Here is a 17,835-nt window from a genome sequence, read left to right on the forward strand (position 1 = left end):
ATTATATTGGCTCGGCCTGTCCATGAGCAGCGAATATTTTTTCAATTGTTTAGATCTGACTTTATTTGTGAAAAGTGTTTCGTAGTTGTCTCCATAGAGTCGTGTCCCCCTCCCCCCCCCAGTATTTTATATCGGCCTACAGTTAGGGCTTTGGTGGTGATAAATAGAAATGCTGATGATTTCTGTGGGGTTATTTTCTATCTTTCAAGTTTGCTAGAGCTATTCATTATTTCTGTTAGTTTGGTTGATTCCCTGGGCGTCTCTAGGTATGCCATCTTGTCCATCTGCAAAGAGTAGGAAGAACATCAGAGCCCCGAGGCAGTGGGGGGGGGGGATACAAAGAGAGAAGGGGGGGAAGGACTGTCTGCCACTGTCTATCTGCCTGCCTGCTTTAGGACCAGGAAGCAGGCTCCTGTCCCTTATTTCTCTCTACAGCTTCTCAGGTGCCGATGCCATCGGCCCTCTGGGGTTCAGGTACCGTCCCTGTGCAGATGGCTCTTTGGCTTGTTTCAAACCAGATGTCTCTGAGACACAAGCTCACCCCCTCTGCCTGCCACTGCGCTTTCCTGGGGAGGGCATGGCCATGGCTGCAGTGCCCGGGGTTCGCCCACTCGGGCCGTTGTCTGTTCTTGCCTTGCTCCCACCCAAGCCGCGGCCAGATGTCGTTTGCGTCTCTGCGGCGGCGCCCTTCCCCCTTGGTTCAGGTGTTTTCAGTCTGGAACTTTATCACCGCACACACGCTCAGGTTCCCACTTGCTCCCTTCAGGACGGGGCTCAGTTCTCTTTTTCTCTGCCATTTCAGCCTGTTTCTGTGGCCCCTGATTCGGGAAGGCATAAAGGAGGAGAGGACGGCCTTTGCAACAACAAAAAGCCCCAGATGAATCTGTGCTGTGCTCCCCTGCAGGCGCTCTGCTCTGACAGGGTGGCCACCCCAGGGCTTTTCCCAAGCCAGGGCCCTGCCCTACTTGGTCCCTGGGGGGAATCGGCCTGTGTGGGCCTCCTGGCTCTCTCACCTGGGGCGGCACTGCGGATTCCTGGACTCCTCAGAGAGCCGAGCCACCTCCTGCACTCGCATCAGAAGGCGATCTGGAAGGCCCAGCTCTCCTTGTGGGCCGAGCTCTGCATACAGAGCGACCCTGGCGTGGCTTCCTCCTTTGGGCCCTCCCCAGGGGGCGAGCTCCTCGGGGCAGGGACCCTGCTGGCCTGCCGAGCACGTCATAGATGGTTAGTGGTTTGTGCGTGACCTCGGCTCGGCCGGAGGAGATGCCTCTCCCTCTAACAGAACGAAGGCCCTTCCTTGGGTTCTCGTTGAGGGGCTCCGAATGGGGCTTTCCTTTCTCTCACGTTCTGGGGGCTCGCACGGAGATTGGTCTGCCAGGCATTGGGGCACCTTCCCTTTTAGAATCCACACTTTATGGCCATTCTAGGCAGATAAGCCGGCAGAGCTAGCCAGTGGGAGGTAAGTGACTTGCCCAGGGGCACACAGCCAGGAAGGGCATCCTCGCCTTTTAAATTTAGACAGTTTGAGCCTCATTTTCTTGGGTTTTTATGAAAGTGACTCCCTTGAAGTTCTGATGCCAGCGTACCCTGCTGCTCAGCAATGACTGAGAGGGGGACGACAAAGTGGGGCCTCATGAGACTGTTGGCACCCGCGGATCCCTGGCCTTGCTCGCCCTTATCCGGAGCTCTGGGGAAATCGTCCCAGTGTTGACTCACAGTTGGCTTATGTACATCCAGATGGAAGCCTGCTTGGGAGCCCCGGCCTTCCTTCTGAAAGAGAGGACCCAGGAGGCCAAAGATCCCTCCGTGAGAGCCCTGGCAGGGCAGAGATGATTGATTTTTGAGAAAGAGCGCACGGAAACCAATGTTTCACAAACTTGCTTTGAAAAGTAATTAGCTCTGTTTGAGGCCGAGCCCTTTGATGTTTGAGGCCGACTTTGTGGGAGTGGAATTCCCCTTCTTCAAGACCTGGTGAGTTTGTGGCTTTTGGGCCACTTCCAGGTCCTTTCCCAAATAAGGAGCCGTTTACAAACGCACTTAAAACAACTATTAGGGAATTAACCGTCCTCGCATTGAATTGGGCTCACCCTGCCTGCTGTTTGGCAGCCAGACACCTGCACGCTCCTCAGCCCCTCTCTTTGTCTTCCTGTCGGTCCCCTCCCTGCCTCCTGCTACCCCCCCTTTTCCCCCCCTTCCTTCCTCTCTCTCTGCTCTCCCTCCCTTCTCTCTCTTTCCCTCTCTCCCTCCCCCGGCTCTCCCCCTTCTCTCCCTCTCTTCTTCTCTGTCTCTCTGTCCCTATCTGTCTCTCCCCCTTTCTCTCTTTTTCTGTCTCTCTCATTCTCTTCCTCTGTCTCTCTCTCGTCCCTTCTATTTACCCCACCCTCCCCAACTCTCACTCTGTAGGGTACAGGACTTGTCCTGATGGAGAGCGAGTTTCTAAAACCTGCCAGGAGAGACTTTTCAGTGCCTGAACTGTACTGTGCCCAGCAGCAGCAGACCCTCTGGGGGCCGTGGGGGGCAGAATCTCTGTTCAGAGTTACCAGAACCCTTTGGGGAATAGTTGGAACCATACCCTGCCCTCGAGGCTCTTACACTTCAGTGAGTCATCTCAGACCGAAGTTTAATGAAGCTTCGTGACCATGTAAAAGTGAAGTCGGACAGTTGCGCCTGTGAGAGCCACCAGGGCTCAGCTGCTTCATCCCCGGGAGTGGGGTTTGTTGAAGGTTCTTTTGTCAGTGGTGAAGTAGGTTGGGTTCTCGGGGGTGGGGTGAGGGTGGGGAGTGGGAAGGACTGTTGGGGGTCTGGATGAGGTTCACAGGGCCTGCACATGGGTGGAGACACCTTGTTTGTGGCTGCCAGCCATGCTGACCCGTGCTCGTCCCGGTGTCCTTCACGCGCTCTGTGGGTACGTGTCCTTCACACGGCTTCTGTGCCATCAGCAGAAGTCTTTGGCGACCACCAGCCTGCTGTGAAGGCTCTCAGGCAGGCCCCACAGCTGATCTGCCCTGCAGTCTCTCCACTGCCCAGACACACCATCCAGCTGGTGTGGCAGAGAGGGAGGGCCTGTCTCTGACCTGGCCCGTGGGCCTTCCAGAAGCTGACCAGGGCCAGTCCATTGGTACTGAATTCCACCCACAGGCAGCAGGCATGGCATGCTAGATGTCTGACTCCAGCCTTGCCAGTTCTGGGCCGTTCATGCTGGCACTTATGCCCATCGGTTCAACCATTGAGTGCCTCAGTGAGGCACCCAAGGGGAAGAGTCCAGAAGGTTGGAAAAGATCATCTTCAAGAAGAACGCAAACCCTCAGCTCTAAAATCTTTCCCAGAATGTTCTGTGGCCACGGCAGGTGTTCTTGCCTCGATGTCAAAAGTAAAAGCCCCCGATGTATCACGTGTAGAATGAGAAGAGCAGCCTTTGACTCAATATGTATGTACCAATGGTATAGCATCCAAATTTCTAAAGGAGAAGCTAGTGGAGCTCAAGGATGAAATAGAGAGCAAGACTATACTAGTGGGTGACCTCAACCTTCCCCTTTCAGATCTAGATAAACCAAACCAAGAAATAAAAAAGAAAGAGATGAGAGGTGAATGAAATCCTAGGAAATTAGAGTTAATAGATATATAGAGAAAAATAAATAGGGACAAAAAGGAATACACCTTCTTTTCAGCAGCACATGGAACATTCACAAAGATTAACCATATACTAGGGCATAGAAACATGTCAAACAAATGCAAAAAAAAGAAATAATAAATGCAACCTTTTCAGATCATAATGCAATAAAAATAGTTATTAGCAAGGATACATGCAGAGGCAAACCAAAAACGAATTGGAAATTAAATAATATGATTATCAAAAATAACTTAAAGAACAAATCAGAGAAACAATAATTTCATTGAAGATGATGACAATGATGAGACTTCTTACCAAAACCTATGGGATGCAGCCAAAGCAGTTCTAAAGGGGAAATTTATATCATTGAGGGCATATATTAACAAATTAGGGAGAGCAGAGGTTAATGAATTGGACATGCAACTTAAAAAACTAGAAATTGAACAAATTAAAAATCCCCAGAAAACTAAATTAGAAATAACTAAAAATCAAAGGCGAAGTTAATAAAATAAAAAGTAAAAGAACTATTGAATTAATAAGACTAGAAGGTGGTATTTTGAAAAAAAAAAACAACAGATAAAATAGACAAAGTACTGGTAAATCTAATAAAAGAAGGAAAGAAGAAAACCAAATTGACAGTATCAAAGACGAAAAGGGAGACCTCATCTCTAATGAAGAGGAAACTAAGGCAATCATTAAAAACTATTCTGCTAGATTATATGGCAATAAATATAGCAATCTAGGTGATATAGATGAATATTTACAAAAATATAAACTGCCTAGATTAACAGCAGAAGAAATAGAATACTTAAATAATCTAATATCAGAAAAAGAAATTGAACAAGCCATCAAAGAACTCCCTAAGAAAAAATCGCCAGGGCCTGATGGATTCACAAGTGAATTCTATCAGACATTCAAAGAGCAACTAATCCCAATACTATACAAATTATTTGATATGATAAGCAAAGAAGGAGTCCTACCAAATTCCTTTTATTACACTAATATGGTTCTGATTCCAAAGCCAGGGAGACCAAAAACAGAAAGAAAACTATGGACCAATCTCCCTAATGAACATAGATGCATAAATCCTCCTCATCTTTTTTTTTTAAACCCTAATATCTTTTTATATATATTTTATATTAGTTTTATTTGTTACAGGGCTAGGCAATGAGGGTTAAGTGACTTGCCCAGGGTCACACAGCTAGGAAGTGTCTGAGGCCAGATTTGAACCTAGGACCTCCTGTCTCTAGGCCTGGCTCTCAGTCCACTGAGCCATCCAACTGCCTCCTGCATAAATCTTAAAATAGAATACTAGCAAAAAGATTCCAGCAAATGATGATGAGGTTATCCATTATGATCAGGTGGGATTTATATACCAGGAATGCAAGGATGGTTCAACATTAGGAAAACCATCCACATTATTGACCATATCAACAACCAAACCAACAAAAACCACATGATTATTTCAATAGATACTGAAAAAGCCTTTGACAAAATACAGCACCCATTCCTACTGAAAACACTAGAAAGTATAGGAATAGAAGGACTTTTCCTAAAAATAATAAACAGTATATATCTAAAACCATCAACAAGCATCATATGCAATGGGGATAAATTAGAAGCCTTTCCAACAAGATCGGGATTGAAACAAGGATGCCCATTATCACCTCTATTACTTAACATTGTACTAGGAACACTAGCAGTAACAATCAGTGAAGAAGAAGAAATTGAAGGTATTAAAATAAGCATTGAGGAGACTAAGTTATCACTCTTTGCAGATGATATGATGGTCTACTTAAAAAATCCTAGAAAATCCTCTAAAAAACTAGTGGAAATAATCGACAACTTTAGCAAAGTTGCAGGATACAAAATAAATGCACACAAATCATCAGCATTTCTTTATATTTCCAACACATCACAGCAGCAAGAGGTAGAAAGAGGAACACCATTTAAAATCACACTAGACAATATAAAATACTTAGGAATCTATCTACCAAAACAAACAGGAATTATACGAACTCAACTACAAAACACTTTCCACACGATTAAAACTAGATCTAAACAATTGGAAAAACATTGACTGCTCATGGGTAGGATGAGCTAACATAATAAAAATGACCATCCTACCCAAATTAATTTACCTATTTAGCACCATACCTATAAAACTACCAAGAAACTTTTTTACTGAATTAGAAAAAACTCTTAACAAAGTTCATTTGGAAGAAAAAAAGATCAAAAATATCAAGGGAAATAAAACCATGAAGGAAGGGGGCCTAGCAATACCAGATATTAAACTGTACTATAAAGCAGTAGTCATCAAAACCATATGGTACTGGCTAAGAGGCAGAAGGGAGGATCAGTGGAATAGACTTGGGGTAAGTGACGTCAGCAAGACAGTGTATGATAAACCCAAAGAGCCCAATTTTGGGGACAAAAATCCACTATTTGACAAAAACTGCTGGGAAAATTGGAAAACAATATGGAAGAGATTAGGTTTAGATCAACATCTCACACTCTACACCAAGATAAATTCAGAATGGGTGAATGACTGTAAAATAAAGAAGGAAACTATAAGTAAGTTAAGTGAACACAGAATAGTATACTTGTCAGATCTATGGGAAAGGAAAGATTTTAAAACCAAGCAAGAGTTAGAGAAAATTACAAAATGTAAAATGAATGATTTTGATTACATTAAATTAAAAAGGTTTTGTACAAACAAAAACAATGCAACCAAAATCAGAAGGGAAACAAACTGGGGAAAAAATGTTTATAACAGAAAACTTTGACAGGGGTCTCATTACTCAAATATACAAGGTGCTAAATCAATTGTGTAAAAAATCAAGTCATTCCTCAATTGATAAATGGGCAAGGGACATGAATAGGCAATTTTCAGATAAAGAAGTCAAAACTATCAATAAGCACATGAAAAAGTGCTCTAAATCTCTAATTATTAAAGAAATGCACATTAAAACAACTCTGAGGTATCACTTCATACCTAGCAGATTGGCTAAAATGATAGAAGGGGAGAGAAATGAATGTTGGAGGGGATGTGGCAAAATTGGGATGTTAATGCACTGCTGGTGGAGTTGTGAACTGATCGAACCATTCTGGGTGGCAATTTGGAACCATGCCCAAAGAGTTCTAAAAGACTGCCTGCCCTTTGATCCAGCCATAGCATTGCTGGGTTTGTACCCTAAAGAGATCATAGATAAGAAGACAAACAAAAATATTTACAGCCATGCTCTTTGTGGTGGCAAAAAACTGGAAAATGAAGGGATGCCCTTCAATTGGGGAATGACTGAACACATTGTGGTATATGCTGGTGATGGAATACTATTGTGCTCAAAGGAATAATAAACTGGAGGAATTCCACGTGAACTGGAAAGACTTCCAGGAAGTGATGCAGAGTGAAAGGAGCAGAACCAGGAGAACATTGTACACAGAGACTGATATACTGTGGTACTATCGAATGTAATGGACTTCTGTACTGACAGCAATGCAATGACCCAGGACAATTCTGAGGGATTTATGGAAAAGACGCTGCCCACGTTCAGAGGAAGAACTGCAGGAGAGGAAACAGAAGAAAAACAACTGCTTGAACACATGGGTTGATGAGGGCATGGTTGGGGATGTAGACTCGAAACAACCACACCAATGCAACTATGAATGAATGAGGGATGAAGGGGAGGAGGAGGAGGGCGAGGCCAGTGGCAGGGCAGTCGTCAGCTCCCTGGGGCTACACACATAGGAGAACAACTGGCGGATGGCCACTGCCTAGGAGCCAAACATGTCGTTTAGCCCTTGGGAAGTGGTTTCGCCCCCTTGGCAGTGCCCCTGGTGATGGCGGCCAGTCCTCGGGCCCCGGGAGTCTTGGGTTTGATTAGGTTGTCGCTCCTGGCCAGGGCTGAGCTGCGTGGGAAGGAGGTCCTGGAGAGAGTCCTGATGGCAGGCAGAGGGTGGCCCGGAGCAGAGGCTTATCTGGTGCCTGGGTTCCGGAGAGGATTCCACAGAGACTCGAGCCTTTTCTGCTTCTGGGGGGAAGCCAGATGCCTAGAACTCTTCGGACCATCGGGTCATGGGTTCCTGAGGTTTGCCATGTCCTTCTCAGGTCGTTTTATAGATAGGAAACCGAGGCAAACGGGCTCCCACAGCCAGGAAGTGTGCAAGGCTGGATTGGAGGCTCAGGGCTTCTGGACTCTATGTGCTGCCGCTCTTGGAGGAAGACAGGAGCCAAAAGGAATTATGGTCCTGTGAGTAAAGAGGCTTAGGAATAGCCTGTGTTTCCAGGCCCAGATAGAGGCTGTGCTAGGGGGCTGGGCTGGGCCTGGGATGGTGCTGGGGAGAGAAGGCCGCAGTAGTCTGGGCGCACAAAACCTCCACGTCTCCCTCCCCGACATCCCTGGCGTTGTAGAGACGCCTTTGTGAAAACCCAGCGCAGTTCTGCTTCCATGTGGGTGAAACGAGGTGGGGACGCGAGTCCAGCAGAGGTCCTGGGCACTGACCTGTGGCACGGGCCATTGGCCACGGCTCTGGCGGTCGGAGCTGGGTGCTTTGGGCAGGCTCGACAGACACGGCTGGGAAATGAGTAACAGCAAGAATCCCCAAGTCCAAGGAGCGCCCGCTCTTGTCCCCCAGCCAGTCGGCTGGGCCTTCTCTGGGAAGGCGAGAGGCCCAGGAGCCGGCCTGTGGCCTTACATTTCTCCTCCCTCCTCACCCAGGACCATCGGCATTCTTGTCTGCCCTCGGTTACTCTTCATTCCAGACCTCCCGTCTCTTACCTCCATGCCTTTGGACGGTCTGTGCCCATACCCGGAAAGGCCTTCCTTCTCCTCCTCAGAGTCCTGTGCGTCCTTCGAGGCTCCTGAGTGCCGCCTCTCCCAAGAGACTTTTGCCGAACCTCCCTGCCAGTTCCCCTGAATGTATTTTGTGTTGTGAGTGCAGATCCTTTCTGTCGGGGCAAGCAGGGTGCTTGGCGTGAGCTCCCTCCCGCTGGGACCCCCCAGGTGAGGTGCTTCCCCTCCGGGCTTGTTATTCGTAGAATGTGGGTAGCTCTAAGGGTCCTTCCATCTTCCTCGGCCCTGGTCAGCGGGTCCTCTCGGGAGCGACGGTCCGGGCGAGTGCTAGGAGGGTGTGCAGGGGAGACGAGCCCGAATGGATGGGGAGTCTGCAGTGGGCTGAGGCCGCTTAGACCAGTGTCAGTGGTCAGATGGATGCATCCGTGCGTGTTGGCGGAGCTCTCGCCAGGGTACCGGGCCTCCCACGAGCCGAGCACCCTTGAGGCCAGCACCTGGGGGAGGTGGAGGACGCCCCGGTGCTTCTGCCATTTGGGCATCTGGGGCTGAAGGGAAATAAGGCGCCCTGGATGGGCCTGAACGGCAGCCAGTGGGGGCTGCAGGCTGGCCCTCCCCGTCCTGCGAGAAGGCCGTCGAGATGACGCGCCATGAGGGTGTCCCTCTGGCGGGGCCTCACCTTTTGTTCAGAGCCTCGGCGCCGAGTGTTTTTTAGGGGGAGCCGGCTGAAGTGGCACAAGATGCCTGCCCTGGTGTGCGGTGCCAAGCCCGCATGCCGCCTGTTCCCCCGCTGGGCACACACTGCCTCCGTGGGGCCTCCCTGGCCGCCTCCCCCCAAACCGGTAACGTGGCAACATTTTTCTGTGGGCAGGTTATAATCAGCCACGAGTTAGAGCGGTACCTCTGGAGCTGCGGTGGATTCGGCGGGTGTTGGGGAAAAAAGAAACTACTGTTTGGAGACACAAAAGCCTGTTCTAGAAGCATCAGGCAGATTCCATGGGGCTCCCCAGGCGCCCCTCCCCAGACACCACCCAGACATGGCTTTCTGTGTGGCACCATCAAGGGGATCACCGCCACGGGGTCCTTGGGAGCAGCTTCTTCCCTGCTCGCTCCAGACAGATGCTGGCTTGGCCAGAAGGAGGGTCCAGAGCGCCTGAGGTCCTTCAGCTCCTACATCCCCCCGGAGTCTCTTCGGGATTGGCACACGGCCGTCCCAAGAGAGTCCCTGTCCATCCAGAGGCTGCCTCAGTGTCCTGGCTTTGGAGGCCTCGGGAGAGGGAGCGGAGGTTCCGTCAGGTCATGCTGAGTGGGATTGGGCCTAGAGTGCCGATGGCCAACGGTCCTTTCGGTTGCCACCTCCAGCCTTGTGCCCGGCTGCCCCAAACCCCAGGAACTGCTGCGCTGGGCCCTCAGGACCCCCTAAGAGACCCCTTAGGAAGCCAGTGGTGCTGTTTGCTCTGCATTCAGGCCCATAGTCCCCTCTTTGGCTGAGGAGAGCTGCTGGAAGTCTTTTTGGTCTCAGGCGGCCTTTTGTCTGTGATCTCTTTGGGACACAGACCGAGGAGTGGGCCGGCCGGGCCCGAGGTGGGCACGGTTCCACCAGCAGCTATCAGTGCCCCAGTTTTCCCCATCCTGTGCGGCATGTTAGCCAGTCTGATCGGTGCACGACTGCCCCCAGAGTGGCTGGAATGGGCATTTTTAATCAGGAGGGATTCGGAGATGGCTCTGATGTCTTTATCTGAGAACTGCCTGCTCGCATGCGTCGGCCGCTGGCTTCTCCGCTTGTCTCCGTTCTCTAAGGCCTCTGTCAGACGCTTGCTAGCAAAGGCCCCCCGTAGATTCGTTTTCCTTCCATCTCGCTTGCATTCCATCCACGTCTCAGAATGTTCTCTGTGCCTGGTTCAGTCATAAATTCTTCCCAAATTCATAGGTCTGGCATTTAGCTGCTCAGTGTTTTTTGGTTTCCCCCTTTATTTCTAGCTTGTGCCTCCGTGTGTGGGGTGAGATGTCGGCCTGCCTCGTCTCTGCTGTGAGCTCGGATCTTTGGCTTACTGTGGCCGTTAATGACCGGGTCCCGATTTCCTGTCGATTCCACTGATCCACTTTCTGTTTCTTGGCCAGGACCGGTTTGTTTGGATGATTCCTGCTTCATAATTCACTTTGAGTTCTGGCGTGGGCAGGCTGCCTTCCTTTATGGTTTTTGTTTGTTTGTTTGTTTGTTTTTTCATTAATTCCCTTGATATTCCTGACCTTTTGTTCTTTCAGAGGAATTTTGGTAATACTTTCTCTAATTTATAAACTAATTCTTGGGTACTTCGATTGGTATGGCACTGAATAAGAAAATTAATTTAGGTAGAATCATCATTTTGTTTTATTGGCTTGGCCTACCCATGAACAATGAATGTTTTTCCATGTGTTTAGATCGGACTTTACTGGTGTGAAAAGTGTTATGTAATTGTGTTCATATAGTTCCTGGCTTTGTTTTAATAGCTAGTTGCCCCTTCCTGCCCCTCTTTGGTATTTTATATTGTCTTCGGTTATTTCGAATGGAATTTCTTTCTGTCTCTTTCCGCTGTACTTTGTTGGTGGTAAATAGAAATGTTGGGGATTTCTGTGATTTATTTTGTGCCCTGCACCTTTGCTAAAGTTTCTTAGTCGATTCTCTCTACATAACGCCATATCTATAAAGAGGGATAACTTTGTTTCCTCGTTACCTTGTAGAATTGCTTCCATTCTTTTTCTGCTCTTATTGCCACAGTGAACATTTCTGGTGCAGTATTAAATAGGAGTGGTGATGATGGGCATCCTTGTTTCACCTCGACCTTATTGGGAAGGCTTATCCTATCCGCATTCCAGAAGATGCTTGCTGATGGTTTTAGGGAGTTGCCATTCATCACTTTAAGGAAAGTTCCATTTATCCAATGTTCTCCAATGTTTTTATGAGGAATGAGTGTTGTATGTTGCCAGGAGCTTTTCCTGTGTCTGTGGAGATAATTAAATGGTTCTTGTTGGGTTTGTTATTGCCATGGCCCTTTGGACTGATAGTTGTTCTACATTCCTAGTATAAACCCCAGCTGGGTATGATGTAAGATCCTTGCCAAATTTTTGTTTATAATTTTTGCATCACTGTTCAGTTGGGGAGATGGGTTTATAGTTTTCTTTCTCTATTTTAGCCCTTCCTGGTTTGCTATCAACACCATACTTGTGTCATGAAAGAATTCAGTGGAATTCCTTCTTCCCGTATTTTTCTAAACAGCTTATATAGAATATTGGAGCGAATTGTTCTTTGAATGTTTGGTAGAATTCACTTGTAAAACCCTCAGGCCCTGGGGATTGTTTGTTAGGACTTGTTCCATTTTCTTCTTCTGAGATGGAGTTGTTTCAGTATTCTCTTTCCTCTTTTGTTAATCTGGGTAATTTATAGTTCTTTAGATAATCATCTATTTCACTTAGATTGTCAGATTTGTTGGCATGTAGTTGGGCAAAATAATTCCTAATAACTGCTTTAGTTTCTTTTTCATTGGCGAAAATGCCTTTCATTTTTGATACTGTCTTTTATATATATACACCTTCTGTCTTAAAATCAGGTCTTTGTATTGGTTCCAAGGCAGAAGGGTGGTCAGGGCTAGGCAGTGACTTGCCCAGGGTCACACAGCTGGGAAGTATCTGGGGTCAGATTTGAACCCAGGACTTTCCATCTCCAGGAGTGGTTCTCAATCCGCTCAGCCACCTAGCTTGCTATTTATATTGCAGTCCCAAATGTCTGATTCAGTGCCTGCCTCTGAGTGAGCTCTGAACCACATTTATCAAGCACCTTCCGTGTGCAGGGATAGAAAGATAGGGTGGAAAGCCTCATCCTCGGGGCGTTTACATTTTTCTGGGGTTGGGTAGAAGTGGGAAAGCATTAGGTGAATGGAGAGCTCCACCAACTGAGGGGATCAGGGAGGGCTCCCTGGAGGGGCCGTGACCTGTGAGCTAAAATGTGCTATTTTAACACTTAGTAGGCCTTCCTGAGTGCCTGCTGATGGGCGAAAAGGAGAGGAGAGAGGAAAGTTCCTCCTTGGTCGGAGGGACTCCCCCGCCCGTGTGAAGTCAGCCTTTGGCCTTTGGCTTTTTCCTCGAGGTAGCGCAGAGCCCCTCGGACCCTTCCTCTCCAGGATGAGGCCTGTGGCAGCCCAACGGAGGACAGAGGAGGCTGTGAGAGAGGGCGTGAGGGAATGGCGAGGCGTGTGGCAGTGCCCGGAGGTCATGGGGGGAGCTTCCTTTCCTCCGGTGCCCCCCAGCAGGGTTTCCACAGAGGCCCCCCCACCCCCGCTGGCCTCTTCCTTGGCTTCCTTGACATGAGACTGTACTCAGCTGCATCCTCTCCTGCAGGGGCCCAGAAGACACCTGTTTTGAGTTTGGGGTTTTTCCTGCCATTCTGAGCTTTCCCCTGGACTATCCACTCAGCCCCCCAAAGATGAGGTTCACCTGTGAGATGTTCCACCCAAACAGTAAGTGACGGCCGTGTCTGTGGGCCTGGGGGCACACAGGGGGTCTGCTTGGTTGGGGTTCTGCCTGTGGTCGGGGTGGCCCCGGGACCCCAGGCCCCTTGCTCTAGGCTCTGGCCTGCCTTCAAGCCCTGATCCCCGGGACGGGAACCTTGGTTTGGGCCAGAATTGCCGCTTCCTCTCTCTGGAGAAAGGGGGCCCCTCCCCGAACCCCTGAAGTCCCACGCTCTCGCCCTCCTCCCTCAGTCTCCCCCGGGCCCCGAGAAGGGCACCGCAGGAAGTGGAAATTGGTGTGAAGTCACCCACAACTCCAGGGGAGGCCCCGAGAGCCCGCTGGAGCCCGGGTGCAGGTGGGCCCTCCCACCTCTGCTCCCAGCCTGGTCAGCCATTCCCCAGGTGGACCTCGTCCTGCCCCTGTCCAGAGCCCCCTTTGAGACCCCCCCCCCCAGCCTCGCTCCTCCTGCCCCCTTGGCCGCGGCTTCCCTGGGGGCTGCCCAGGTTTGCTCTCTCCAGTTGGGGGGCATCCCCTGGGGCTGTGCCCGTGTGGTCAGAGCGCTGCCCTCGGGGGCACTTGCACAGCCAGCATCGGGCATCGAGGTTCGGGGCTCCCGGCATGGACGGGGCTCCTGGGTCCGGCCTTTGCTTGGACACCTCTGGGGAGCCTCTCCGGGTTCTTCCTCGTGGGGCCACGGAGAACACCCTGACAGCCCTGCTAGTGTGCATGCGTGTGCGTGTGCGTGTCCTGGTGCTCGTCTTCAGGCCGAATGTCCCTGCTTCCGTGGGGTGACTTCAAGGCCGCCCAGCCTTCTCGGGGCGCTCAGGGGTGTCCGGGACCGAGCCGGGGGGGGGGGCTCCACAGAGTAGAGGAAGCACCGGACGGCGCGAGCAGGACAGGGAGACGCTGCCCGCCTCAGAACGGGAGGGAACACCACCGGTCTGAACAGCGTCGGCAGCCTCTCCCGGGGACGCTCCCTGCCTGCGCTCGGGCCGCAGCTGTGCAAACAGGCCCAGACAAAGGCCGTCATCCGGCCTGACGTCACCCCGGGGCTCTGTTGGCAGTCTACCCCGACGGCCGGGTCTGCATCTCCATCCTGCACGCCCCCGGAGACGACCCCATGGGCTACGAGAGCAGCGCCGAGCGCTGGAGCCCCGTGCAGAGCGTCGAGAAGATCCTCCTCTCCGTCGTCAGCATGTTGGCAGGTGAGTGCCGCGCCCGGGGGAGCCCGTCCCGGGGCCCAGACAATGGAGCGCCTTATCTGCTCCCACGGGCCTGCCCGGCTCTGCCCTCCCTCCCCCCGAGCTTACAGGTGGCTGCCTCTGAGCCGAGCCAGGGCAGGGCGGCTGGGTGCTGCCCCCCGGCTGCCAGGCGCTCACAGACACACCCAGGCCCTGCACTCCGGGGGCGCGGCGTGGAGGCTGGCGAAGGGCTCGAATGCCAAGCCGAGGCCTTTGTATTCATCCGGGGGGGGGGAAGGGAGGAGCCTCTGGACTATCCTGAAAGGGGGGCGCGGGGGGGCAGGCAGAGCCCCCCGACAGTCCCCGGCTGAGGCGGCGTCAGAGGAGATGCAGGGGAGAACTTGGCAGGCCAGGCTCGGCGCCATATTGGATGTGGGCTTAGTGGGGAGGCCAGCACGGCGGCTGGGAGGTGGGGGAGGATGGCGCCGTCTCTGGACATCCGGTCTGAGGTGTCCGAGTCACTGGACGTTAGGGCTGAAGATGGGAGGAAGGTGGACCACGAGACGGCCATGAACGAGGGAAGCGGGACGGAGAGAGAAGGGCCGAGGATGGAGCCCGAGGGCTGCCGTGGCTGCGGATCGGGCCTCTGAGATGGGGGGGCCTTGCTGCAGCAGCGAGGGCAGCGTCGGGCCAGAGAGGGAGGCAGGCCGCAGCCGCGGCGGGGCTTCCAGGACGTCCGCCACAGAACGCGTGGCCGGCGGCCCGGAGAGACGGGACGGAAGCCTGGAAACGGGTGGCAGGCCTGGCCCTGAGGGGGAGGCCCCCAAGCAAGGGGAGCCCTTCGGCCTCTGCCCAGAGCGGGCCCAGCGCGCGCCTCCTCGGCTCGTCTCGGAGCTAGTTGTGTGGAGGAAGCTGCAAAGGGCCATGTCCTGGCTGCGAGTCTCACTCCCAGGGAAGAGCCGCCCAATGAAGCCGGGGGAGGAGGGGACGCGGCCAAGGGTGGGCACCGGGCTCTCGGCCTGACCCCTGGAGGAGGGGCCGAAACCACTGCGCCCAGGAAGGAGGGCCAGCGGAGGCTGCCCTGCTCCGTGCCCTCAGCCCGCGCCTTGGCCCGGAGGATGGGAGAGTCTCGGCGGAATCCGGAATCGTGGCCCGTTTTTCCTGACAAGGAGAGAGATCAGAGGAGCAGCACGGCCACTCGGGGTTCTGGGGGGCCAGAGAAGGGCAGGGCCAGAGCGGGGGACTCGCTGTCGGGGAGCTCCTGCGGCCTCCTCGGCAGATGGCACCGAGCTCCCATGACGGCCACGTCTCGGAAGACGGAGCTTCATCGAGGGAAACGTCGTTTCATGCTCGGAAGTCCAGGCGGCTCAGAGAGGTCGGCAGGGCTGGTGCCCGTCCCCGCCAGTGCTCTGTCCTGAGTGGGCAGAGGGCCTGGAGTCAGGCCAGAGAGCAGGTTTCCAGCATTAAAGGACGTTCTCCCTGGAAGGAAGGAGCCTTAGGGGACCACGAAAGGAGCCTCGCCTGCCCTCGCCTGCCCTTGCTTTAGGGGCCGGCAAGTAAAGAGCGGCCCCCGCCGTGCCGGCAGGGGCTCCACTGAGGCTCGGAGAGAGCCGGCGGACTCGGCTGCAGGGATGCTCCCGGGGGCCCTCCTGGCGGCCCCACCCCTCGGCCTCGAACCAGGCTCCCCCGGAGCTTCTGGTTTTCAAAAGGGCGACGGTGCCCTCGGCTGCGTTTCCCTGCCAGACTGCTAAGGCGGGCTTTGGGGGTGCCTGTTGTCCACCTGCTCCCGGCGGTCCCCCGAGGGCCGGCCCTCGGTTTCCCCGGCTGCCGTTGCCCGGGTGGCCCCTCTCAGAGATGTCGGGGGCGAGGGAATCTCGAAAGACCCGGAGAAACCTGACGGTTTCCCTCCTTTCCGAGCTTTCTGAGACGCCTTTTCCTTTCCTTGCAGAGCCCAATGACGAGAGTGGTGCCAACGTAGACGCTTCCAAAATGTGGCGGGATGACCGAGAACAGTTTTATCGAATTGCCAAGCAGACTGTCCAGAAGTCCCTGGGGCTTTAGGGCCCCTCTCTCCACCCCCCTCCCCCCGCCCTGTCCCCCCATTGTCCCAGGGCTGCGGTCCCCCCACAACTGCCGGCTGGGGGCCGCGGTCCTCGGTGCTGGGACCCAGCAAGAGGAGCCAGAGCAGCCCTTCTCGTCCCTCTCCTTCCTCCTTGTGCGCCCCTTTCCATGGATGGACGGACGGCGGCGGCTTCCTCACGGAGCGTTCTCCCTCCTGACCACCTGCAGCTTCCTCCCTGCGGAAGAGCCCTGACCTTCTGGGGCCTGGCGAGAAGCCGGGCCTTCCCTGCTCTCTCGGAGTCCGTGAGATGAGGCTTGGGAGCCCGGAGGAGGAGGAGGAGGAGGAGGACGAGGAAGAAGGGCTGGACGCCAGAGTGGTTTCCGAGTCACTCGGCGTGTTACACACATGTGCCACGTGGGGAACGTGTATTCTGCCATCAGATTCTGTCCTGACAATTTGACAAATATATGTTTTTCTTATCACCCAGTGGCGTGAGCTTTTCCAGTGTAGATGACCGTCCGATCCAGTTTTCTTGGCCTTTTTTACATTGTGGGTCAACACAGGGTGGGGCGGAGCAGTCAGATAGGAAAACCGGGAGAATCTGGCCCGTAGACTGGCCGAGTCAGATTCCCGCTCCGGGTGGCAGCACCGTCCCGGAGTTGGCGTGGCTGGGCCGGGGCTTGCCCGAAGGCGATGCCTGCAAAGCGGCCCAGGCCCGGCTTCTTCCGTGGTGGTCGGGGGCCTCCGCGGGCCCCGGCCCCACCGTGACTGCCTCACGGGGCTCTCCGGACACTCTCAGGTCTGCAGCCCCGGCTGAGAGCTGAGCTTCCAAGCAATAACAGGTTCGTCGCCAGCGGGGCCAGCTCCCGGGGCTGCCGACCCCATTTCAAGAAGAATTTCTATTTTTGAAACACAAGAAATAAAGGGTGTGTCTGAGCTCTTCGGACAGAGATTTTCTTGACCTTATTTTGGTTTTCCCTTCCCTCCCCCTCCCCACTTTTCGGGGATTCAATGCCGTGGAATGGGCTCCGAGTCGGCTCCTGCGGAGACCCCGCGCCCTCGTTGCCAGGAGGGAGTTTCTTAGGTTTGGAGCGGACGACTGTGTTGGGGTTGGGGAAGTGGCTAGAGTGGTGCCTGCCGGGGGGCTGCCAGGGTCTGGGCACCAGCGTTCAAAGGCCCGGTCCGGAGGGGTGGGGAGGAGGAAGGCCGCGGTCTGGGCAGATCGAGGCGGTGATGGGATCCGAAGATGACTTTGGGACGGAAACACTTTCAGAAGCAAAGAAAGCATTTGTGTTCATTTGTATTTATTTTGGGCCCCACCCCGTGCAGTCTCCTCCTTTGATGGCTTTGTTAAAAATAAAGTTCTATATTGACCCCCTGTGTCGATGCACAAGTGTCTCTCCTGTTCTTGCATGATCCTCCGGGAGGGCCCTGGAGCGTGGCCTCCTGGGAAGGGAGCCTCCCGGGGACCTCTGCAGCTGACCAGTGACCACTCTACCCGCGCCGTTCGGGGCTCGAGAGCCCCCGTGGGCATGGTCCTCGGCTCCGGAGGCTTGCTGGGGACTGAGCACCGGCTGTGATGAAGCGAATCGCTCCAGCTTGAAGGAAAGCAAGCGGGAGGGCATTCTGGGCACGAAGCACAGCGGCTGCAGAGCATCCGAAGGGAGAGGGATCGTGCCCAGGGGGCTGGCCTAGGGGTCCCGAAGG

At 53.2% G+C, this 17,835-nt stretch overlaps 1 protein-coding gene across 1 annotated transcript in view; it reads left to right on the forward strand.

Moving 5' to 3' along the window:
- The window catches only part of UBE2G2 (ubiquitin conjugating enzyme E2 G2), a 28,176-nt gene extending 10,668 nt beyond the window's left edge, over window positions 1-17,508 (forward strand). The window contains exons 4-6 of the mRNA XM_044673424.1: window positions 12,775-12,893; window positions 13,950-14,090; window positions 16,015-17,508. Of these exons, the coding sequence (XP_044529359.1) occupies window positions 12,775-12,893; window positions 13,950-14,090; window positions 16,015-16,127 (373 nt within the window). The 3' untranslated portion in view covers window positions 16,128-17,508. The remainder of the gene's footprint in view (window positions 1-12,774; window positions 12,894-13,949; window positions 14,091-16,014) is intronic.
- Window positions 17,509-17,835: the final 327 nt, after the last annotated feature.

This window comes from Gracilinanus agilis, chromosome 4, assembly GCF_016433145.1.
Source record: "Gracilinanus agilis isolate LMUSP501 chromosome 4, AgileGrace, whole genome shotgun sequence".
Lineage (NCBI taxonomy): Eukaryota > Metazoa > Chordata > Mammalia > Didelphimorphia > Didelphidae > Gracilinanus > Gracilinanus agilis.